The following is a 25,773-nucleotide window of genomic DNA, read 5'->3' on the forward strand; positions in this document are numbered from 1 at the left end:
GAAAAGATACATGCACACCAATGTTCACAGCAGTACTATTTACAATAGCCAAGATATGGAAACAACCTAAATGTCCACTGACGGATGAATGGGTAAAATAAGATGTGATACACACACACACACACAATGGAACACTACTCAGTCACAAAGGAGATAACGCTGTAATTTGCAACAATGTGGATGAACCTTGAGAGTATTATGCTTAGTGAAATAAGTCAGATAGAGAAAAATAAATACCTATGATCTCACTTATAGGTGCAATCTACAAAATAAAAACAAAAAAAGGAAGCTCATATATACAGAGAACAGACTGGTGGTTGTCCGGGGCAAGGGAGGAGAAATGGATGAAGGGGTCAAAGCTACAAGTTTGCAGTTCTAAGTAAGTCCTGAGGGTATAATGTAAGCACTGTTACTAAAGTCAGTAATACTGTACTGAGATTTGAAAATTGCTAAGACAATAAAATTTAAAAGTTCTCATCACAAGACAAAAAACTACATGTGGTGACAGATGTTAACTAGACTAATTGTGGTGACCATCTCACAATTTACAAATATATCACATCAGTATGTCGTACATCTGAAACTAATACATTATGTCAGTTATTCCTCAATTAAAAAAAAAAAAGGAAGATGGAACTTGTCAATTGGCACTCACAAAACGGAAGTTTATCATATTAATCACAATTAGCATGTTAAATTTATGGAAGACATTTGTAGCAACATGGATGGACCTAGAGATTATCATACTAAGTGAAGTCAGACAAAGAGAAGTATCATATGATATTACTTATATGTGGAATCTAAAATATGATACAAATGAACTTATTTCCAAAACAGAAACAGACACACAGACATAGAAAACAAACTTCTGGTTACCAAAGGGAAAGGGAAGAGGGATAAATTAGGAGTTTGTGATTAGCATACACACTACCATGCATAAAATAGATAAACAAGGTCCTACTGTATAGCACAGGGAACTATATTCACTAGTTTATAATAGATTGGTTCAAGATGGTGGAGTACAAGGATGTGCGCTCACTCCCTCTTGCGAGAGCACCGGAATCACAACTAACTGCTGAACAATCATCGACAGGAAGACACTGCAACTCAACAAAAAAGATACCCCACATCTAAAGACAAAAGAGAAGCCACAATGAGACGGTAGGAGGGGCGCAATCACAGTAAAATCAAATCCCATAACTGCTAGGTGGGTGACTCACAGACTGGAGAACACTTATACCACAGAAGTCCACCCACTGGAGTGAAGGTTCTGAGCCCCACGTCAGGCTTCCCAACCTGGGGGTCTGGCAACGGGAGGAGGAATTCCTAGAGAATCAGACTTTGAAAGCTAGTGGGATCTCACTGCAGGACTTCAACAGGACTGGGGGAAACAGAGACTCCACTCTTGGAGGGCACACACGAAGTAGCGTGCGCATCGGGACCCAGGGGAAGGAGCAGTGACCCCACAGGAGACTGAACCAGACCTACCTGCTAGTGTTGGAGGGTCTCCTGGAGAGGCGGGGGATGGCTGTGTCTCACCATGAAGACAAGGACACTGGCAGCAGAATTTCGGGGAAGTACTCCTTGGCGTGAGCCCTCCCAGAGTCCGCCATCAGCCCCACCAAAGAGCTCGGTAGGCTCCAGTGTTGGGTCGCCTCAGGCCAAACAACCAACAGGGAGGGAACCCAGTCCCACCCATCAACAGGCAAGCAGATTAAAGTTTTACTGAGCTCTGCCCACCAGAGCAACACCCACCTCTACCCACCACCAGTCCCTCCCATGAGGAAACTTGCACAAGCCTCTTAGATAGCCTTATCCACCACAGGGCAGACAGGAGAAGCAAGAAGAACTACAATCCTGCAGCCTGTGGAACAAAAACCACACTGACAGAAAGACAGACAAGATGAAAAGGTAGAGGACTTTGTACCAGATGAAGGAACAAGATAAAACCCCAGAAAAACTAAATGAAGTGGAGATAGGCAACCTTCCAGAAAAAGAATTCAGAATAATGACAGTGAAGATGATCCAGGACCTCGGGAAAAAGAATGGAGACAAAGATGGAGAAGATGCAAGAAATGTTTAACAAAGACCTAGAAGAATTAAAGATCAAACAAACAGAGATGAACAATACAATAACTGAAATGAAAAATACACTAGAAGGAATCAATAGCAGAATAACTGAGGCAGAAGAATGGATAAGTGACCTGGAAGACAGAATGGTGGAGTTCACTGCTGCGGAACAGAATAAAGAAAAAAGAATGAAAAGAAATGAACATAGCCTAAGAGACCTCTGGGACAACATTAAACACACCAATATTTGCATTATAGGGGCCCCAGAAGGAGAAGAGAGAGAGAAAGGACCAGAGAAAATATCTGAAGAGATTATAGTTGAAACTTCCCTAACATGGGAAAGGAAACAGCCACCCAAGTCCAGGAAGTGGAGAGAGTCCCAGGCAGGATAAACCCAAGGAGAAACATGCTGAGACACCTAGTAATCAAACTGACAAAAATTAAAGACAAAGAAAAATTACTGAAACCAACAGGGGAAAAATGACAAATAACATACAAGGGAACTCCCATAAGGTTAACAGCTGATTTCTCAGCAGAAACTCTACAAGCCAGAAGGGAGTGGCATGATATATTTAAAGTGATGAAAGGGAAGAACTTACAACCAAGGTTACTCTACCCGGCAAGGATCTCATTCAGATTCAATGGAGAAATCAAAAGCTTTACAGAGAAGCAAAAGCTAAGAGAATTCAGCACCACCAAACCAGCTCTACAACAAATGCTAAAGGAACTTCTCTAAGTGGGAAACACAAGAGAAGAAAAGGACCTACAAAAACAAACCCATAACAATTAAGAAAATGGTCACAGGAGGATACATATCGATAATTACCTTAAACATGAACGGATTAAATGCTCCAAACAAAAGACATAGGCTTGCTGAATGGATACAAAAACAAGACCCATATATATGCTGTCTACAAGAGACCCACTTCAGACCTAGGGACACATACAGACTGAAAGTGAGGGGATGGAAAAAGATATTCCATGCAAATGGAAATCAAAAGAAAGCTGGAGTAGCAATACTCATGTCAGATAAAATAGACTTTGAAATAAAGAATGTTACAAGAGACAAGGAAGGACACTACATAATGATCAAGGGATCAATCCAAGAAGACATAATAATTAGAAATATATATGCACCCAACATAGGAGCACCTCAATGCATAAGGCAACTGCTAACAGCTATAATAGAGGAAATTGACAATAACACAATAGTGGGGGACTTTAACACCTCACTTACACCAATGGACAGATCATCCAAACAGAAAATTAATAAGGAAGACAAGCTTTAAATGACACAACAGACCACATAGATTTAATTGATATTTATAGGACAGGCCATCCAACAGCAGATTACACGTTCTTCTCAAGTGCACACGGAACATTCTCCAGGATAGATCACATCTTGGGTCACAAATCAAGCGTCAGTAAATTTAAGAAAATTGAAATCATATCAAGCATCTTTTCTGACCGCAACACTATGAGGTTAGAGATCAATTACAGGAGAAAAAAATGTAAAAAACACAAACACATGGAGGTTAAACAATATGTTACTAAATAACCAAGAGATCACTGAAGAAATCAAAGAGGAAATCAAAAAATACCTAGAGACAAATGACAACGAAAACACAACGATCCAAAACCTATGAAATGCAGCAAAAGCAGTTCTAAGAGGGAAGTTTATAGCAATATAAGCTTACCTCAAGAAACAAGAAAAATCTCAAATAAACAATCTAACGTTACACCTAAAGGAACTGGAGAAAGAACAAACAAAACCCAAAGTTAGTAGAAGGAAAGAAATCATAAAGATCAGAGCAGAAATAAATGAAATAGAAACAAAGAAAACAATAGCAAAAATCAATAAAACTAAAAGCTGGTTCTTTGAGAAGATAAAGAAAATTGATAAACCATTAGCCAGACTCATCAAGAAAAAGAGGGAGAGGACTCAAATCAATAAAATTAGAAATGAAAAAGGAGAAGTCACAACAGACACCGCAGAAATACAAAGCATCCTCAGAGACTACTACAAGCAACTCTATGCCAATAAAATGGACAGCCTAGAAGAAACAGACAAATTCTTAGAAAGATATAACCTTCCAAGACTGAAGCAGGAAGAAACAGAAAATATGAACAGACCAATCAAAAGTAATGAAATTGAAACTGTGATTAAAAATCTTCCAACAAACAGAAGTCCAGGACCAGATGGCTTCACAGGTGAATTCTATCAAACATTTAGAGAAGAGCTAACACCCATCCTTCTCAAACTCTTCCAAAAAACTGCAGAGGAAGGAACACTCCCAAACTCATTCTATGAGGCCACCACCACCCTGATAGCAAAACCAGACAAAAATAGTACAAAAAAATAAAATTACAGACCAATATCACTGATGAATATAGATGCAAAATTCCTCAACAAAATACTAGCAAACAGAATCCAACAACACATTAAAAGGATCATATACCATGATCAAGTGGGATTTATCCCAGGGACGCAAGGATTCCTCAATACATGCAAATCAGTGTGATACACCGTATTAACAAATTGAAGAAGAAAATCCATATGATCATCTCAATAGATGCAGAAAAACCTTTTGACAAAAGTCAACACCCATTTATGATAAAAACTCTCCAGAAAGTGAGCATACAGGGAACCTACCTCAACATAATAAAGGCCATATATGACAAACCCATAGCAAACATCATTCTCAATGGTGAAAACCTGAAAGCATTTCCTCTAAGATCAGGAACAAGACAAGTATGTCCACTCTCGCCACTATCATTCAACATAGTTTTGGAAGTCCTAGCCACGGTAATCAGAGAAGAATAGGAAATAAAAGGAATACAAATTGGAAAAGAAGAAGTAAAACTGTCACTCTTTGTAGGTGACATGATACTCTACGTAGAGAATCCTAAAGATGCCACCAGAAAACTACTAGAAGTAATCAATGAATCTGGTAAAGTTGCAGGATACAAAATTAATGCACAGAAATCTCTTGCATTTGTATACACTAATGGTGAAAAATGGCAAAGAGAAATTAAGGAAACACTCCCATTTACCATTGCAACAAAAAGAATAAAATACCTAGGAATAAACCTACCTAGGGAGACAAAAGGCCTGTATGCAGAAAACTATAAGACACTGATGAAAGAAATTAAAAATGACACAAACAGATGGAGGAATATACCATGTTCTTGGATTGGAAGAATCAATACTGTGAAAATGACTATACTACCCAAAGCAATCTACAGATTCAATGCAATCCCTATCAAACTACCAATGGCATTTTTTTACAGAACTCGAACACAAAATCTTAAGATTTGTACAGAGATACAAAAGACCCTGTATAGCCAAAGCAGTCTTGAGGGAAAAAAACAAGAGCTGGAGGAATCAGACTCCCTGACTTCAGACTATACTACAAAGCTACAGTAATCAAAACAATATGGTACTGGCACAAAAACAGAAATACAGATCAATGGAACAGGATACAAAGCCCAGAGACAAACCCACGCACCTATGGTCAACTAATCTATGACAAAGGAGGCAAAGATATACAATAGAGAAAAGACAATCTCTTCAATAAGTGGTGCTGGGAAAACTGGACAGCTACATATAAAAGAATGAAATTAGAACACTCTCTAACACCATACACAAATATAAACTCAAAATGGATTCGAGACCTAAATGTAAGACCAGACACTATAAAACTCTTAGAGGAAAACATAGGAAGAACACTCTTTGACATAAATCACAGCAACATCTTTTTTGATCCACCTCCTAGAGTAATGGAAATAAAAACAAACTAATGGGACCTAATGAAACTTCAAACCTTTTGCACAGCAAAGGAAACCATAAAGAAGACGAAAAGACAACCCTCAGAACAGAAGAAAATATTTGCAAACGAATCAACAGACAAAGGATTAATCTCCAAAATATATAAACAGCCCATGCAGCTCAATATTAAAGAAACAAACAATCCAATCCAAAAATGGGCAGAAGACCTAAATAGACATTTCTCCAAAGAAGACATACAGATGGCCAAGAGGCACATGAAAAGCTGCTCAACATCACTAATTATTAGAGAAATGCAAGTCAAAACTACAATGAGGTATCACCTGACACCAGTTGGAATGGGCATCATCAGAAAATCTACAAACAACAAATGCTGGAGAGGGTGTGGAGAAAAGGGAACCCTCTTGCACTGTTGGTGGGAATGTAAATTGATACAGCCACTATGGAGAACAGTATGGAGGTTCCTTAAAAAACTAGAAACAGAATTACCATATGACCCAGCAATCCCACTACTGGGCATATACCCAGAGAAAACCATAATTCAAAAACACACATGCACCCCAATGTTCACTGCAACACTATTTACAATAGCCAGGTCAAGGAAACAACCTAAATGCCCATCGACAGACGAATGGATAAAGAAGATGTGGTATATACATACAATGGAGTATTACTCAGCCATAAAAAGGAACAAAATTTGTAGAGACGTGGATGGATCTACAGACTGTCATACAGAGTGAAGTAAGTCAAAAAGAGAGAAACAAATATCATATATTAACGCATATACGTGGAGCCTAGAAAAATGGTACAGATGAACCGGTTTGCAGGGAAGAAAGAGAGACACAGATGTGGAGAACAAACGTATGGACACCAAGGGGGGAAAGTGGCAGGGCGGTGTGGTGTGGTGTGACGAACTGGGAGATCAGGATTGACATATATACACTAATACGTATAAAATGGATAATAAGAACCTACTGTATAAAAAAATTCAAAAAATAATATTTTATAATAAACTATAATGGAAAAAAATCTGAAAAAGAATCTATAGCTATATCTGAATCATTTTGCTGTATACCAGATACACAACATTGTAAATCAACTATACTTCAATTAAAAAAAAATTTATGCAAGAGCTTAAAGTAACTAACTCTTTGTATGTCTAAAGAAGAATTCAGAGATTATAAATAGGTTACAAGTTGACATTAATTGTGTCTTTATAAAATTATACCACCTCCAACTTAGCATGATCAAATGGAATTACCTACTTTTCACTTAAAGTCAAATCCACCTCCTGACAAGCCTGATAAATTCTTCATGTAATCCCAGCCAACTTTTGGGGGGGGGTTGGGGGGTGTATATGTAGTTGTGTATACTGTGTGTATGTATATATATATATTAATAAACTTCATTAACATATAAGTCACATACGATAAAATTCACAACTTTCAAGATACAACCCAATGGATTCTGACAAAGGTATCATGATGCAGAAGGTGCCGCCACCCCAGAAGGTTCCCCGCAAGTGATCCCTGCTGTGCTCCCAGACTCACCGGCCTCAGTCACTAGAGCATCACCATTTCTAGGGCTTCAGGTAAGTGAACCTGTTCCACAGGTGTTCCTTTGTGCCCCTAACTTCACTTAGCACAATGCTTTGAGACTCACGGATATTGAGTGTATCAGTATTTTGGTCCCCTTTATGGCTGAGCGGCATTTCCCTGTGTGGGTATTTCACGGTATTTCCCTGTGTGGACACCACGCGGGAGAAATGAGGCTGGCTCAAGTTCTGTGTGGACCGATGCTTTCACTTCTCTTGGGTAAACGCTCAGGAGTAGGACCACCGGGCTTTACAGGCAGTGCAAGTTAGCACTGGAAGATACCACAGACCCGTTTCTGTGCTCACAGCGCCTGCACCACAGGGACCGGGGTGGGGGGTTCCATGAGGAACTCAAGGCCTGTGTCGCCCCGAGACCTGCCTCTCTCCTGAACCCACAGCTCACACTGTCCACAGGGCCCATTTGCAGTTAACTATGTACTGCAACGCAACACACGTTTAGTGGCCTATTACAGCCCCTAGTACAGAGAAGGCATTTGTAAAATCTGTGAATGAATAAACCTTATAAAGCCACCTCTTTTCCAGTATGCCTGCCTTTCCTGCTGAATCACAGGGTGGATTTTTTAAAAACAGGGTCAATCCTACTGGGGTTGAAGCCACCGCACCAAACAGAGAACTCCACAGGCACCCAACAGAGGATTGTCGGCTGAAACGACACTTATTCCTAAACAGCTCAGTGGGGTTGGGTGAAGGCAAGGGAATTACCAGGCCTGACCTTTTTCATAGATCTGCTGCTTGTCTTCCGGGGAAAGAGAGTTGACCTTTTGCTTCAGTTTTTCTGTTTCCAGCTGCATTTGTTTCTCGGAATACTTGTCGTCTGGTTTCATTGATAAAGTCAACTTATGCTGATTATTCTGCAACAAAAAAGCCAAATTAAAACAAGATTTTAACATGTCCAGCACCGAGACAGCCTCGAGCACGGTGCTCTCGGCCCTGCAGTTCCGTTTTCCCATTTCACAGTCACGACGACAGAACTCGCCCCAAAGGGCTGTGTGCGGAGAGCCTGTGAGCCACACGCAATCCTTGAGGTCCACACACAGTCCTCGAGGTCCACGTGCTCTGCGGGGATGACGTGCTCCACACAGGCCGGTGCTGTTACACGACCACTGTGGTTACTACATCTTAACCACAAACGCGTTGACATTCAACGTTCCCTTTACACGTTGGTTGTACAAAGAAACTGCTTGCACTTTTTAATATTATAAACCTTTGGCTTTAGTCTAAATCGAAAATAACGTAGAATAAAGTAATTTAATTTTTATCTAGTCTTCATTATACTGTTAACTTCTCAAAGGCTGGGACTATATTCTGCACTCAGTATTTCATAAATTATGAGGACAAAACAGATGCTGCCCTAACGTGAAAATAAACGTTAGGTAACTTAATGTGCCCCTGATTTACGCAGCCTCTAGAAACACACGCACACAAAAGGCTCACCTGTGACACTACACAGAGTGGGAGAATTATAGCACGACAAGCACTTCATGCGAAATAACTCGTAACTCAAGAGAGACTGCTGGCCGAATGGCCCCAAATGTTGGTGCAGAGGAACGTGGCTCTCACTCATGGCAGGATGGTGTCGTCCACCCACCCCCCGACCCCCGGGGCAAGGGAGGTAGATGACATTCTGTCCTATCAGTGACCATCCACCAAGGAACACACATCAAGCACAAAAGCCCACAAATCTGTGGAGACAAACAAGCGAGCACCAGAAGACGCCTTGGTAAAAACCACCAGAATATTTACACATTTAGGCGACTCTTCTCATATTCCATGTATCCTATTACCAAAACACGACAAAAACACGGGCAGATGTTTTGTTATACACATACCTACACGCATTCATATGTAAAAAAACATGCACATATTCATATAAAAACCAACCTGCCTAAGAATCTGGAAAATTGAATTTTTAAAGCTAATATGACCACTTACAATTTTAATTAGTAAGTAAGAAATTATGTCACCTGTCTGTTAGCAGAAAGGGACTTACACAGTGTAGATTATATTCCTAATGTTCCCTTCATTGTTATAAAATTCAACTTCAAAACTACAGACATAAATCCTCCAAGTTTCTTACCTTAAAATACTGTTTTACTTTTTCTTGCAAAAACTTTGGATTTTCCTCCAGGCACTTCCGGAAACGAGCCACCTGACTCCCGAGCTTGAGGAGCTCCACAGGGTCCCCATCGTGATTCCAGCAGGAAGCTATGTACTGCAACGGGGGTCACGACATGCGGCACGTTACCTGTGAACTCGGCGTCGGCTCAGCCAACATCCAAGCCTGTCTTTTCATTAAGACTCAGTTTCCATATTTAAAAATACCACAGATGACTGTTCATGACAAAAATTAAGTCATTCTTTGGCTAGAAGAAGGAAAACTAAACTCATTTTATGTGAGTTTTTTCCCTAACAAATTAAAAAGCACAGGTTCAAAAATTACTTTTTGGAAAATATAATTACTAATAGTTATCATAAATCCCTATCCGTTTAAAGCACTCTGCATAAATCTATTAAAAAATAAGACATCGAAAAGCTAATGAAGCTAATAAAAAGACAAGGAATGTATTATTAAAATTAAATTAACAGTAATTTTATACCCGATCCAAAACACCATAACTTTCAAGGTTCAAATGAAAGGTGCTGTGAATTAACAATCTATATTTTCGAGAACCACTAATTATAAAGGTAATAAAAAAAGAGAAATGAGGTGTTTGAGCAATACACACAGACGTCAGGGCGAGTCCAAAGCTGACAGACTGGTGCTTCATCTGTATCTCAATTTTATGAAGTAACGCTTCGATTCGATCATCTTCAAATCCTTTCCTATAGAAACACCAAGAACTCAGATGTTGAGAAGAAATCCATGTTTCTGAACAAGGCAGCTCCCATGAAGCAGCGTGTGTTCTGTGACGTAAAGTGCCCCCTGCACTAAGGAGGGGGGACTCCAGCCCAGCCCCAGAGACACCGCACATACTCGATGATGTCATCCAGCGTCCTATCCACGAGGTCCCGGACTGTCTGAATGTCCTTCTCTGCGATACCCTGCAGGCCCACGCTGAAGTAGGCCTCCCGTGTGCAGCCATTGTACCTGGGATACAAAAGCAGGTAATGCGTTAGAATTTGTACAGCCTCCATCACTCGTTTATAAGATGCTTTACTGAGATCAAACCCTCTACAGGACACAGGCAAGGACTCCCCCATGAGAAAGCCAGTAAAGCAGCGTCCTCGGGGATTTGCTGCTCAGATACAACTGGTCACATTTACATTCACGTCCTTTTAACATTTCTAAAAACCACCACAATTTAAATTTTAGATTTTAGGCAGAATAAGTCTAGAGAGTTTTACAAAATCTTAAGATTTCAAAGAATATTTAATGGCCTGATTTTTAAAACAGGCAGCAGTATGCCATTCTGAGATCTTAGAAGAGCCACCTTGTTGGGTTTTGTTTTTTTGGCCAAATGTCCCCTGCAGGGGACACAAACAGCCTGTCCTGGAACCATAGCTGGGGCGGGAAGAGGGCCGTCCTGTGACTATGGGATGTGGAGCATCTACACCCTTGACCCCCGCCCATGAGCTGCCAGTTGTGACAACCTAAAATGTGTCCAGACATTGCGAAATGTCAAAATTGCCCCTGATCGTGGACTAATGATCTGATCTGGTAATAAAACGTACCCAACGTCAGGGGAAAAGTCTGTGCCGAGTCCAGATTCAATGAGGGCTTTGTAGAAGGGGGAGTTGGGGCCACTGATCAAGAGTGAAGACAGAAGGTTCAGCGTGAAGGCTTCAAATGTGTCAGTGATGCTTCATTTATAAAAACGGGAGGGGGAGGAAAAAAGGGAAACGGTTGGCCCTTATAAATGTTTTCAAAATTATTAAAATCACTACTAAATTGACACTTATTTCCCCCCAAAACTGAAATTCTACTAGAAATTCTTGCATTTCAACCTCTATTTTAACAGTTACATGGGTAAAGAGAGTATTTTTTGATTTTCAAAGCTCTCGTATGCTGGGATTCTGGGGCTCCCAAACCCTGAGGCTAACAGAGCTGCACATCACATGCTATCACACAACAGGGTGCCCAGCACCCTGACGCGCACTGTTTCAGTATAACCGCACCGCCCACACGCAGATGAGAGACACACAGGAAATGGGGCCATTCGGTCAGGCTGTGCAGCTGCAGAGGGCAGACACCGACAGCGCGGCAGGACCCCTTCCTGCCCACACGCCCTGCGGGCCCAGGCCTCTGGGATTACAGTCGTGTGAACAGTGTTCTTTCAAGGCCACAGTTCACAGTGCTCTTATCACGCACAGAGGCATCCCTGACCCCAACACTAAACCCAAACCATCCCAGACGTTGTTACAAACACCCCACACCTACCACTGCTGGACTCCCGAATTCTTACCGCCCACTCACTTACGCCCAAGTGGAGCGTCCTCCGCCCCCGACCTCCCAGGTACCCCGTCCCCACTGGCTCGGCAGCGTGCGCTCTACGCACACTCACTCTGGCAGGAGGAAGCTAACACTGATGGTCGTCTGCTCTGAGGAGCCCGCGGCCAGCGAGTCCGGGGCACACGTGACCTGGAACTCCCTCTGGAAGAGGACAGAGCGTGTGTGAAGGGGTTCAAACAAGCACAGGTTACCTGATGTATAAAAATTGGCACAGCCCACGGCATCTGAAAACCCTATTAACACATGCCCGCGCCTCCATGTCACGTATCTGACAGGCCTGGTGACACTGATGACTCTGGACCTGGCACTTACAGGCTTATCCCAAGGCTTCTGGGCTGGCACTGCGGTACGTGGCTTGATTCTCTGAAATTTACTCAGTGCTTCTTCATGAATTTGTTTCAGATGCTGTTCTAGCGGAAAATTACCGTAAGTGAAGAACCTGAAATTTTGAGAGAATACCTTAGTCTATTTTAGGTTAAAAGATTAGAATCAACACAGACGGCTTAGCGTGAACTGGAGGGTGTGCAGGACATGACAGCCGATAACACGCCACTTTCCACGCTGAAGTGAACTTCACACAGGAACACCTTTTTTCACTTAATTTAACCACAAACACCAAAGAGGCTTTTGCTTTTTACAAGATGTGGTTCAAACAAAACACAAATTGTACAAAAGGGATTAATTAAATGTAGTCTGGCAAAAATTGCTCTTCATTTTGAATCTACTATAAAGGTGTTTCAAAAACCAAATAAGTTGCACATTAAAATACTTAAGACCTTAGCTACAGTAACACAATAATCCACCTAAGACTACCAAACAAAATTTAATTCACAAACTTCAAACTTAGGCTACAAGTTTCAGGTCACACATGTTTTTAAGACAACATATTATTCATCGGGGATAAAGAAGACAATGACAGACTTCATCTTTGTAACAGAATGCTGTGTGAGCTACGATTAAGGGCTAGGGAAGTAGCATCCTCAAGATCCCGTCACATCTCCCACTCGGAATTTAGAATGTGATAATCCAGTGGCAACAAGCACCCCTGGTGCCGTCCAAACACAGTCTCTATATGCCCATCTGCATTTATCTCCAGAACTCCCTGGAGAAAAGGCCAGCTACGGATTGGGAGCAGACTGAGCCTGGATTTGGGGCTGGGGCAGAAACCAATGAAGTTACTGAAGACTAAAGACCTTCAGAAAGACAGGATGACTGTCAAGGAGCTTCCTTAGGCCGCAGTGGGGCAAATTTGAGCATTAAAAAAATTTATTTTAATTTCACTTGATCACACCTTAAATATACACATATAGGAAAACGTTTCCATGAGGTTGTAATGATATTTAAAAAAATGAAATAATTCAAACAAGACTAAAAAAAGTCCTTTCTGTCGTCATTGGAGGAGTGCCAGCCCCCAAAACTGGACAGCCAAGGGAAACCTCACTCCCACTGCCCACCCCCCGCCTTTCCTGGGAGAACCGTACTTCAGGGTAAGCTCTTCTTTATAGAAACCCAGCCAATAAATATAGAAGAAATTACAGAATCCTTTAGAAAATTTGCAAACCCTATCACAGGAAATGCTCCAGGCAACAATTATCACTTAACATAAGAGCCGCTCCCAGGCTGTGAGGAGCGTGACTACTCTCGGGGCCAGCACGCCAATCCAGCAGCCGGCCTGGGTCCGCAGGGGGAGCGGGGCTTTCAGTGGGGGGAGGTCGCCATCACCATCCTACCAGCCCTGGCATTCCCGCTGGGTGCAGCAGGCACGCAGGCATCACCTACGAGGGTGCAGGCAGTCTCTGGACCCACGTCCAGCTCTCTGGAAACACAGGAGCACGTCCGCCGATACCAGAGAAGCGGCGAGACGCCCCAAGAGGCGAGAAAGTCAAGAGGGGGCCTGGCCTAATGTCTTCAACTGGTCCATGAGAATGAGGAGGGGGCACTGTCCCACTAGAAAGGGTGCTTAGGAGACACGGCGGGGAAAGGCAGTTTGTGGGCCTCATCTGATCAAACATTTTGGAGACAACTGGAAAATCAATTTGGGCTGAGGGATAGGTGGTTCTAATCAATTATTTTTTATCTTGTTAAACGTGAAAATGGTATTATCTTACGTAAAAGAACATCCTCGAACATATCTACATGTATCTATGTGTACCTACGCACACGTCCAAAGGATGAAGCTACACGGTAAGCGTACGGAGATCGTCGTTCTACTCTCTACACGCTCCTGGATGCTTTAGACTTTTCATAATTTAAATTTAAACATTTCACACTTAAAATAATCTTGCAAGTATGACTTTACATGAACGCTTAATGTATTTGCAAACACAGCTATTAGCGTTTTATTATTAACGATATCTAACACAAGCAATCTATCAGGAAGTAAATCTCTGAGGTTTAATGATGCAGCCGCCACTTCGGGGGCACCTCTCCAGGGACCGTGTCAGCCTGCGAGGAGGACCTGCCAGCCTCCCCTGTCACCCCCTCAGCACAAAGCTGGGCCGCAGAGGAGGTGGGCGGGCAGGCTGGACCCTCACTGTGCTGGGAGTGTGAGAGTTACTGCTGCAGACCCGAAGGAGTGTCTAAACGCACACAATTGTTACGCAAACCTTTCCAAGCCGAACTGGAGAGAAGCATGACAGTGCAAGGAAAGCAAACACCTGGCACTGAGCTTCACAAGGCAGAGTCACCTGGCGTTGCTGGGGTGGTAGTGTGTGGCGTGGAACTGTCTGAGCTGCTCCCACGTGAGGTCTGGGATGCACAAGGGGTCCCCTCCGGAGACCACTGAGTACGTGTGGTCGGGAAGCAGGCGGCTCTGAACGTGCTGTGAGAATATCCTCTCGTTATCTGTCTTAAGTAAAAGTACACGTGTACGTGAAGACCAACGCAGGCACTGTTCATGTAATTCAACAAATCAGCCACGTCCTGGGAGCACACCCACCAACATCCCGCAAGGACAACTGTTCTCGTGGTACATGAGGACACCCACTGATGCATCTTTCAGCCATGAAGTGATGTTAATTAAGGTGTGTGCGATGTTTTTTCAGGCGTGGTGCTACCGCACACTTTTAAACCCTACAGTAAAGTGTACACATAACTTTTACACGCACCGGAGCCAAAAAAATCCCTGTGACCCACTTTACTGAGACATTCACTTTATGCACTAGTCTTTACTGAAAACTTGATTTGTAATTAGATCTGTAAACCCCACCGTATACTCGGGCAAGAGAGAGTGGAAAAGACAAGGTCTCGGGACCGTCAGGAACGCAGTCTTCACCTGGCTGAGCCCCTGCAGGTCACAGGGCACTGTGGCTCCCACACCACAGCTGGGAACTGCTGCCCAGCTCGCTGTCCTGCGGCCCTGCTCACGGCACTGCGCCCGCTAATTCCAGTTCTCACAGTGAGAAAACTGTGACATGGCAGGACGCCAACTAGCTACCAAGCCTATTTGTACTTCAACACTTTATACAGTAAGATAATTTAACCCAACATGAAAAAGGAAAACACTCACAAACGCTCCCTTCATTTCGTTAAAGACGACTCCTTTAAAGACCAAGGGCGTCTGGGGGTCACTGGGATCCTCATGTTCTAGTCGCCATCCTTCCTGACTAAAGAGTAACAAACAATTACACGGGGACGGTCACTCTATCATTAAGGTAAAGATCAATTAACCAATCACAACATACCAGAAATCCAGTTCCCGCAAGCAGGGAAAGAAGGCTGCGTCCAAATACACGGATAGGAGGTTCTGGAAGTCCTTGGGGTTTTGTGTGGAAAATGGGTACAGGGTGTAATCACTAGCTGGACACAATGAAGAGGGAGATTTTAAATACAGCAGTTCCCGCAGGACTCCTCCACCTCAGCCCCGTCTCAGCCTCACAGCAGACCTGACCTGGCAGGGGCAGAGAGCCAGCAGCGCCCACTCCGGGCGGCAGGTCTGGCGCCCGGGTCACCCGCGGGCCCAGAGAACGGCCTGGCCTGCAGAGCGCCCACTGCGTGTGCCCAGCCGCCCCCGTCGCCGGCCCGTCACTGCCCGGCTTCCTGCAGTCACCACCCAGACACCAGCACCATCACCGCTAACCTAGGCTCCAGAGGCCGAGCTTTATAACACTACTCCCCAAAGAAAATGGCTGTCACCTTTTCCAGAAAAAACTCAGACACATTTCTCCTAAAACTCCAGGTTTTATAATCAACCACAATTTGGCTTTCCCAAATGATTACGCTTCTAACGTCCTCCAGACAGGGAATGGGAAATCTACCCCAGTCTCCTGAGTGCCAACACCCCACCCCCTCCCGCCATCTCAGAAACCGCGGGAAGGCAGGGCTGTGTCCCCAGACCGCGCCTCACCCGTGAAGGCGTTCATGAACGTAGACAGCGACCTGTTCAGCATCTTGAAGAAGGGGTCCCGGCAGGGGTACCTCTGAGAGCCGCACAGGACCGTGTGCTCCAGGACGTGCGGGGCGCCGCGGCTGTCCGCGGGGGCGGTGCGGAACTGCACACTGCGGGGACAGGTCCACACCCGGTGAGCCACCGCCTGGCCGGGGGGAGCGGAGGAGGGAAGCTCCTCGACTCTCCCGGTTAAACTGTTGAAGGTGCGGTAGATGCTCCAAGCAGAGCATCCAGGCCGTGCCCTCAGGACGCAGCACACACCTGAACAGGTTGTTTCTGTCCTCTCTGGCCAGGTGCAAGTGCTGTGCCCCTGTGCTGTCATGGCTGAGTTTCACGGCGGTCAGCGACAGCTCAGGAACAGACGTTACCTGAACCAACGAGGAAAACAGGAACAATTCAACTCGGCTGGAAAGGCGTCCGGGACGGTGACAGTGCATCCACGGCTGCGGGACCAGCTCCTCTGCCGGAGGCCAAGGCAGTACTGGCAGGAACCACCATGTCCAGAGTCCACAGACCAGGCAGGCAGGACCCGGGGCTGAGGACAAGGCACACCCACACCTTCTCTCCTCAATGCTCACTGTTGCCTAGGAATTTCCTGACTGCGCCACAGGTAACGCTGGGAAGCAAGCGTTCCCACCCCATCAGGGTGATGAGGCAGTTTGCTAAGACCACAGAGCCTGGATTGAGACCCCTTCTGTCACACCAGGCTGCCCCAAAGGAGATCAGGCTTTCGTCTGGAATGTCTGTGGTGTCTCTCGCACACTTCATCTCCGGGGACACTCAGAACAGCCCCGCCGGGAGGTAAACACGGGGATGGACCTGAGCCTGGGGCACCTGAAGGATGTTCTTGGGACTAAATTTTGCTTCTACTGGTTTATGAGTTCCTGGCAGTGAGCTGGGGCTATCGCCAGTTACATGTTCCTAGTGGGAGGGTCCATGAGGGTACAGATCACTCCCCACAGAGGCAAACCCATTCTCACCCCTGGTGGAGGTTGTGTGTGCGTGCGTGCTTCTGTAACTTCCACTGTCCTTGGTACTAAAGCAACTGTGTCAAGGCCCCTCTCCTTCAACCGCAGTACCACGTCATCGTAACCACCACACAGCCGTGAGAGTGACCTGTCTTCGCTGACAACTTACTGGCAGGGCAGAGATTAGAACTCGGGTGTCCTGAGCCTGCTCTGGGGGCCCTGCCACAAAAGCTATGTGCTTCAAGTGTTCTACTGATGCCCACGTAAGTTATACCCATGAAATCATTTATGTCTCGAAATCACTTATACCTCAGAGCTCACAACTGTACTTTGTAAGATGTGATCAATGAATTTAAAACCAGAAGGCCTCTTAAACAGCTTTCACAGTAACTGTTTCTAAAAAGCATGATAGCCTATCATAAACTAAGTTTCTACAAAACTTGAAACATAAAGGAAAAGAATCAGCCTCTGAACAAGGTATTATTAACCACAACTGTATTAGAAATCCCAAGTCCCCTGAGAAGTCTTTAGGGGCCTCACAATGCTCTCGCCCACAGCCATGAACCCCTCTAAGTGGCTCAAAGCTCCTGGACCCTGCCTTGAACACTCCCTGCCCCTGCGCTGGGCCCGCTCCCGTTGCCTGGAGACAGATGGCGGCTCTCCTTTCCTGCTCCACGAACCCGTCCCCACCCAGCGCCCAGCAGCCCCCTCTCCTGCGTCTTCCTCTTGCTCTCCGCACCTCAGCATGCTCTTCCTTGTCCTGCAGCTGCACACGTGTCCTTCTGTGAGCTGCCTGCCTTTGTTTTCATTAGAGTGTCAAGCACAGTGTGAAACCAGCAACCAGTCAATTATGTGATGTGCCTTGTTTTCAATTATAGCATTAAAGAAAAAAACAATGTGAAAGTTTAAGCCAAACAAAGCAATAACCAAATAAAATCCATTTTTACATAAACTTAAGAACCTATAGGCCCACAATCTCTTTTCTATAATCCTGAAACCCAAATGGCTCAAAAACAGAAAGATTTTGCCTAAGTTTGGAGCAAACTCAGCCGATGGTGAAACTTGACCTGAATAGATGTGGGGCCTTCAGTCTTCATTACCAGTCATGACTGATGCAGAAACAAAAACGCGTTCATTTACTTTCTGAGCTCTGAAAAGATGTGAGGCGTCTAGGGGTTCAGGGAAGGGATTAGGGATCTGTACTCATTTAAGAGACAGAAAATCCCTTCATTTGCAAACTCCGCTCCGTTGAGCACCTGCTGTGAAACAGGAGGAAGCCAGGGCCTGGGGACACAGATGAAAACCCCTGCGGTCTCTGCTCTGGGACCTGACACAGGAAGAGCACACAGGGCCTACCTGGCTGACTGTGAAGCCGTGGATCTTCTCTCCGACCCGGTACCGCAGCAGCGCCCTCTCACAGGCCGTGGTGCTTGCCCACCTCCATGCTCCGAGGCTGGCGCTCCTATGTTTAAGGAAAATAATCAAAGTTACATGATTTGCAGGGAGACTGGCTAACATAATTCAGCAACATAATGAAAACAATGTCATGGGATAAAGAATTCAAAGAAAAATGAAAACCTGCATCTTCTAAACACATTCCAGGAAATTTCCATTAAAGTTCTTTCAGTTTTATCTCAACTCATGCAACGTCGATAAATAAATGTTGAAAACCTGTTATTTGTACGTGTCCATAAATAACTATAATACAATTATGACACCAATTTCCCTTGTGTAGAAAACAACTCATGTCAAAATCACAGTATCCCAATAAACTCAGTCTACAATAAAGTCCCATTACGTACCTTCCAAATGGGTGAAAACCAAGAAGTCTAGTATTACCAGGGACTCACACACAGCCACTGGGTGTGCACACTGAATGGAGACTGCGGAAGAGCACTGGCCTTATTCAGATTAGCAGTTCATTCCCCTGGATGTACGTGCCCTGGAGACCTGTGCTCATGCCCCGGTGCACGCGCCCGTACACACACACACACACACACACACACACACGCATACACCATTCCCAAGAGCCCCAAACCCCAGTGGCCCAGATGTCCAGCAACAGAAAACACGTAAATTGTGGACTATTCGGTTGATAAACTTGGTCCTAAGAATGAACGGACTACAGCTACATGTATCAAAGAAGTGGGCACATGATGCTAAAGCCAAAAAAACTACAAAAGACAGACACAATATTAGTCTAAACAGGTACTGTTCCATCAGGCAACGCTGTATCGTGGGAGTATAGATGGATGGTAAAAACACAAAGAAAAATTAGGAGGTTATTTCTGTAAACCAGAAGGGAGATTTCATTTAAGAGGGAGGAGAATTATAACGTATGATGGGTAAGGGGTAATCTTAAACTGGGTAATGGTGACACAGCTTATTTTTAAATAATTTTTCTCTCAACTGCATTATACGTTTTATGGTGTTTTCTACATTAACGATGTATCCCAAAAACACTTCTTTTATGTAAGATAAGCACAGAATACACTGACTCATTCAATATCAGGCAATAGTATGGGGATGTTTCTATAAACAACTAGCATTTCCCTCCCCGATTTAACCACTCTTAGAATTATGAGCTAGAGGATTTTAACCCAAAACACCAATAAGGGCAGCCCAACAACAGACACCCCCCTGCTCCCTCCCCTGGGCTAACAGCAGCTAAACTCCACCACAAACTCAACAAGATTCTCTGAATTAGCTTGAAACTAAACAACTCATCTTTCTTTAAAACGTAAAATGTTGCGATATTTTACAAACTCAACAAGATTCTGTGAATTAGCACGAAACTAAACAATTCATCTTTGTTTAAAAAGTTTAAAAAGTATTGTCCTATTTTACAAACTCAAAAGAAATGATACTCATTCAGGGTTTGCAGCTAAACACACTCTTTTTCCATAAACCTTCTCATTAAACACAAAGCTCCTCCACTCCCAGAGGCGCCACTCTCATCAACGCCGCAGATAAGTAAGCGCAGGTGCGGAGCCTGAGGCCTCCCTGCCCACAGCTACACACAGGGAAATGGAGTTAACGCCTAATGAGACCCGTAACTACCGCCTAATTTTATTCTCGCATTAATATCCACACCAAGGACAGTCTTCACCTCAAAAGCCCCGACAACCTGCACGCAGGGCCACCGCTCTGGGAGGCCCGGGGTGAGCGGGGTCAGGCCAGGTCCTCGACGGCTATATCCCAGTCATTCCTGGCTGCAGCACCCCAACCCTGGTAACTGGACAGGAACTCCCTTCCTCTGGGGGAGAGGCCACTGGAGGGGCTGCTCTGCCATCCCGATGGGCTCTCGGAGCGGGAGGTCCCGGGCGAGGGGCCCCGGGGTGCACGAGCCACCAGACGAGAGGGCCGGGGGTGCGGGAGGCCCCAGCAGAGGAGCCCCGGGGTGCAGGAGCCCCGAGGCGGAGGGACTCCGGGAGCCCCAGAACAAGGAGTTGAGGTGCGGAATCCCAAACCAGAGACAGAGACCCCGAGGCCTCCAGCACCCGCCCGCCCACCGGGCTCCCGGCGCCCTCGCCGCCCACCTTCCCTCCCCGCTTCACTTTCCCCTCCCCTTCCTCGCTCCCCACAAACTTCCCCCTTTCCTCCTCCCCGCCCCGCGACCCCCGCTGTCTCTCACCGGCCGCTCAGCCTCCGCAGTACGCCCCTGGTCCTCCACCCGCTGCGCCACATGGCTTGTGACTGGCGCACCGCCGGCCGTGACCCCACTTAACCCGACGCACAGCGCGGGACGGGACGAGCCGGCCGCCACCCTATTGGTCAGCGCGCAGGGCGACGGCCCCTCCAAAAGGCTGGCGAGGAAGGGGGCGGGACTCGAGGGCGGGGAGGGCGAGGCGAAGGAGGGGCGGGGCTGAGAGCCACGGGCAGGCGGAGGGAGGGGCGGGGCCTGCGCAGGGGAGGGGCGGGCGTGTGCAGGGGAGGGGCGGACTTACGCTGAGCCAGGTGAATTGCGTGGTCCTCTGGCCACAGGTGGGCGCTGGTCTCCGGGATGGAGGTTGTGCGTACTCAGGCGTCCATTAGCAGGTCTCGGGCAGTGAAGTGAGAAGGGCGTCCAGCTTCAGGCTCCTGCCGGGTGCCCTAGCCCCGGGCTGTGTAGCTTCGTGGATAAGGTTCGAGGGCTGCATCACCTGCTTTCCAGGGCCACGATTCCATGATGTCATGCTCTTACTTACGAACGGTCCCAACCAGAATATCCCCAGCAAACCGCAGGGCAGCTCCCCACCGGCATTTCGTGCCTGGGGGGGAATACACACGTGGCCTTCTCGAACCTCAGGGATTGGCTCCAGGAGGGCAGAGCATGAGTGGGTGGGCCGGCAGGCGGCTGTGGGCTGTCAAGGGCATTTGGGATTAAACACACCTGGGCACGGTATGGGAGGGACTTGGAAGAATGCAGGACCCGAGTCTGACCTCAGTTTCTCAGAGCTTTTGTTTCCTCCATTCTCTAGACTCCCGCATCCCACCCATCCCCTCCCCCATCCACGACTTCAAAGGGACTCATATCTCCCTGCCCCTTCCTCCAGGCTCTAAAGAAAGAACGCTAAGTAGACAGGTGCAATTGATTTTAACACGAAACGCTTTGACAGCAACGTAAAGGGTAATAAGGCAAGGAAAAGTAACCAAAGCCTACAAAAACCTCTCCACAATGCAGAGGATTCTGCAGTTAACCAGTTATTCAGAGGAGAATCCAGCTGAACCAGGACAAACAAGGGTAATGATGAGAAGGTAAGGACACAAACATACTCCGTGCAAATACCTTTCCTCTGATGAGAATTTGGGTGATAAATGTTAGACCCACAACATCTCTGTGATCTTGGGGGAGACAGTTGGGTGTTATTAACCCTGCTGTGATTGTGCAGGAAACTGAGGCACTGGAAGGTTCTAGAATTTTGATCTCTGAAGAATAAATGCTACATAAATCCAGCAATTGCCACTCAGTAGAATGTTTCCACAGCATAAACCTCACTGATGGCTGACCTACACATACACACTAAGAATTTATACATAATTATTTTGAGCAGCACCAACATAATATTAACATTCATATGTAATCTCAATTTACATTAACACAAATCTCTGCAAGGTAGAAAAACATCAAAAATTGTCTATGCAATATCCTGTGTTACAAAAACAGATCCTATGTTATAATGAAACGTGTTAGTAAGATTAGCAAGTGAGCATTCTCAGAATAGACTGTGCCTGGGACACAGAAAGGCAATCAAGTGAATATCGGAGTGTCACGCGTAGAACTGTGTCTCCCCAAAAAGATATGTTGAAGCCCTAACCCCCAGAACCTCAGAATGTGACCTCATTCAGAAATAGGGTTTGTACTGAGGTAAACAAGTTAAAATGATAATCCAATATGACTGGTGTCTTTTTAAAAGGAGATAGTTAGGCACCTTGACACACACAGGAAAAGACCACGTGAAGATGAAGGCAAAGATTGAAGTGATGCTTCTACAAGCCAAGGTACCCAAGGATTACCAGCAACACCAGAAGCTGGGGGAGAGCTATGAACAGATTCTCCCTCACAGCCTCAAAATGAACCAATCTGCCAATACCTTGATCTCCAAATTCTGGACTCCGGAATGATGAGACAGTAAATTTCTGCTGTGCTAAGCCACTCAGTTTGTGGTACTTTGTTACAAAGCCCTAGCAAACTAATACCAAGATGTCAAGGTTCTTTTACCTCCAGAAGAAAAATATGAAGTAGTTTAACTGAATATGTTGTTTTCCAGGATTGCATGTCATCGATAAAATGCATGCTTTTGCAAATCCCTTATTTCTGAATCCTTCATAAACAGCAATCAAGTGATGACTGCTGGAAATGCAAAGTAAGTGTCTCCAAAGTTGGCATGAAGGAGAGGTATAAAATGTCAACAAACTCAGTGCTGATAACATGAAATAAGGGGAAACAGCCTCAGACTAAAACCCAAACTGCAATCCTAGCACTCTTTATTTTTTTTCACTCAATAAATGTTTATTCTGTCACCTGTTTGCAACCACTGAACATTACTACTGATAAGTGTTCATACAGCATTTCATCTTTCTGTTGAGCTTGTAAAAACGGGATCGTCTGTAAAGAGAAAGAGGCCCCAATTTTCTCCCAGTTGACTTTCAACCCTAAGGTCCTATAGTTTTGTCATCTTAGGTCTTAATTTTGACGTTGGTCACACACTGACTTCAGCCTTCTGTTTTATTTTGTCTGTTTAAAATGACCCATTCAGAAATTCACATAATTTGGCAGATTTTAATTTCATTTCTACTTCTAGGTACATTCCCTGATGTCCACCTCTGATGCACATCACCTCTTCCCCTGAAATTAGTTTAACTTTGGGTGTTTTAAGTAGTTGTTTTAGAAAACCTAAGATGTTGTTGAGATTCCTCTTGGCTAAAATCCTTAATAATAATACTTAAAAAAAAACACTTTACAAATTTACATATAACTATGAGACAAAAAGGCCAGGATTAATGGTTAAGAAAAGGTACATTAAAATAACAATGAGGGCTTCCACGGTGGCGCAGCGGTTGAGAATCTGCCTTCCCATGCAGGGGACACGGGTTCGAGCCCTGGTCTGGGAAGATCCCACATGCCACGGAGCAACTAGGCCCGTGAGCCACAACTACTGAGCCTGCGCATCTGGAGCCTGTGCTCTGCAACTAGAGAGGCCGCGATAGTGAGAGGCCCGCGCACCGCGATGAAGAGTGGCCCCCGCTTGCCGCAACTAGAGAAAGCCCTCGCACAGAAACGAAGACCCAACACAGCCAAAAATAAAATAAATAAATAAAATAATAAGCTCATAAAAAAAAATAACAATGAGATATTATCTATCAAATGTAACAGTTTGATAAAACTCAAGGCTAGTGAGGTCTGTGAAGTTACAGGGATCAGGTATTTTTATGCTCTGGGAGCTATACTATATATATTTACCTTTTGGAAAGCACTTTGGCATCATTTATACATATTTTAAATGCATGTACTCATTCACCAGAAATTTTACTTCATGAAAATTACCCTACAGCTATATTCTCACATGGGCACAATGATGTATAAATAAAGATGTTCCCTGCAGCACTTTCTGACTACAACAAATACTGAACAACATACAAGTCTACCAAGAGGAGTTTTCTTAAATAAAATGTAACACATTTATATAATTAAATACTACACAGATAGTAGAAATAGTGATATGCATTATCTTTCATATATCTATATCTATCTAGCACAAATTAGTAAAAAAAAAAAAAAAAAAAAAATCCGGATGCATGCTGAAGCTCTCACTTGAGTGGGGAAAATATACTTGCATTTGAGTGGAATGAGTCAAAAAGGAGATCTTAATTGTGAACCTAATATAACACTTTAACCAGAGGCATTTAACAAATACCTAAATAAAGGGCAAGAGGTTCTGTTTCCATAGACAGGAAGCTCGGTATGATAAGGATGTCATTCCTCTCCAAAAATGCAATGCAATTCTGATAAAAATCCCAACAGATTAGGAGCACAAGGTGATCCTAAGACAGAGATGAAGGAGAAAAGACTAAAGAACAGGCAAAGCGATTTTGAAGCACAGTGTGGGAAACTTATATTAGCAGGAATTTTTAAAAGTCTTATTAAGGACTTTTAGACTTATTAAGTCTACAAAGCTATAGCAAATAAGATAGTGTGTATTAACACAGAGGGAGGGAGAGGCAAAGAGGCTGAAGGAATCTAGAAAAAGCCAGGAATAGACACCTAGAATAGGTCACTGGAGAACAGATTCAATAAGTCTTGTAAATTATATGGGAAAAAGTGGAACTGCTACTTCAAATCACTTTGTACATACCTCAAGGCCACAGTGATACTATACTTCTTCTAAGGGCTTAGAAGTTTTACTTTTCTCACTTATGCTTTTAATACATGTAGTTTGAATTTTGTTTCTGCTCCCTGTAATAGAAACATCCTGAAGATTAAAATGCCTGCAGAATGAGTCATTAGGTTGGCCCCCTGACTCATGGTGCAATTTTAAGTTGGAGTCGAGGCAGAGAAAGGACCTTCCCTCCCACCCCATCATCCTCAGCATGCACGCACTGATGCCTGAAATACCGCAGTGGGAGAAAAGTATGTTCCAAATTCAGCAAAATGCTTAAAATGCAATACCCATTTTCTTAAAATCACACTGAGAGTGAATGACTTTTCTTGACTATGTGTAAGGAACAAGACTGACAGGGGATACAGAAAGAATGTCAAAGGATATGGGAAAAGGGTTCATCGCCAGGTGGAAATGAGAAAATGAAGAGGGAAAAAAATATAACCTAGAAACTGCCAAAGACAACATTTATTCTCTTCAAATGTTTCTTTTCTAAGGGTAGCCATTACTCAAATTTTAATCGTTTTATATGTTTCAGATGTTTTAACAGCAACTCAAAAGCTACTGTTTCCCTGTGAACGATTTGGTAACTTGCGAAACTAAACCACGGTTTACTCAGTTGGTTACAACACAGAAC

General features: G+C 44.5%; 1 protein-coding gene across 3 annotated transcripts in view; it reads right to left on the reverse strand.

The window, feature by feature from the left end:
• The window catches only part of PITRM1 (pitrilysin metallopeptidase 1), a 32,056-nt gene extending 11,011 nt beyond the window's left edge, over positions 1–21,045 (reverse strand). For 2 of the 3 annotated variants that reach the window (XM_082386008.1, XM_082386006.1), the window contains exons 1-14: positions 20,912–21,045; positions 18,634–18,739; positions 16,571–16,677; positions 16,268–16,419; positions 15,606–15,720; positions 15,431–15,527; positions 14,610–14,770; positions 12,235–12,361; positions 11,975–12,063; positions 11,145–11,273; positions 10,447–10,560; positions 10,199–10,295; positions 9,550–9,684; positions 8,185–8,323 (exon numbers count right to left, since the gene is read on the reverse strand). In XM_082386008.1, the coding sequence (XP_082242134.1) occupies positions 8,185–8,323; positions 9,550–9,684; positions 10,199–10,295; positions 10,447–10,560; positions 11,145–11,273; positions 11,975–12,063; positions 12,235–12,361; positions 14,610–14,770; positions 15,431–15,527; positions 15,606–15,720; positions 16,268–16,419; positions 16,571–16,677; positions 18,634–18,739; positions 20,912–20,964 (1,621 nt within the window). In that variant the 5' untranslated portion in view covers positions 20,965–21,045. The remainder of the gene's footprint in view (positions 1–8,184; positions 8,324–9,549; positions 9,685–10,198; positions 10,296–10,446; positions 10,561–11,144; positions 11,274–11,974; positions 12,064–12,234; positions 12,362–14,609; positions 14,771–15,430; positions 15,528–15,605; positions 15,721–16,267; positions 16,420–16,570; positions 16,678–18,633; positions 18,740–20,911) is intronic. The other variant, XM_082386007.1, reaches the window with a different exon arrangement.
• Between the last annotated feature and the right edge of the window lie 4,728 nt (positions 21,046–25,773).

Source organism: Balaenoptera borealis, assembly GCF_965194805.1.
Source record: "Balaenoptera borealis genome assembly, chromosome: 3".
NCBI lineage: Eukaryota > Metazoa > Chordata > Mammalia > Artiodactyla > Balaenopteridae > Balaenoptera > Balaenoptera borealis.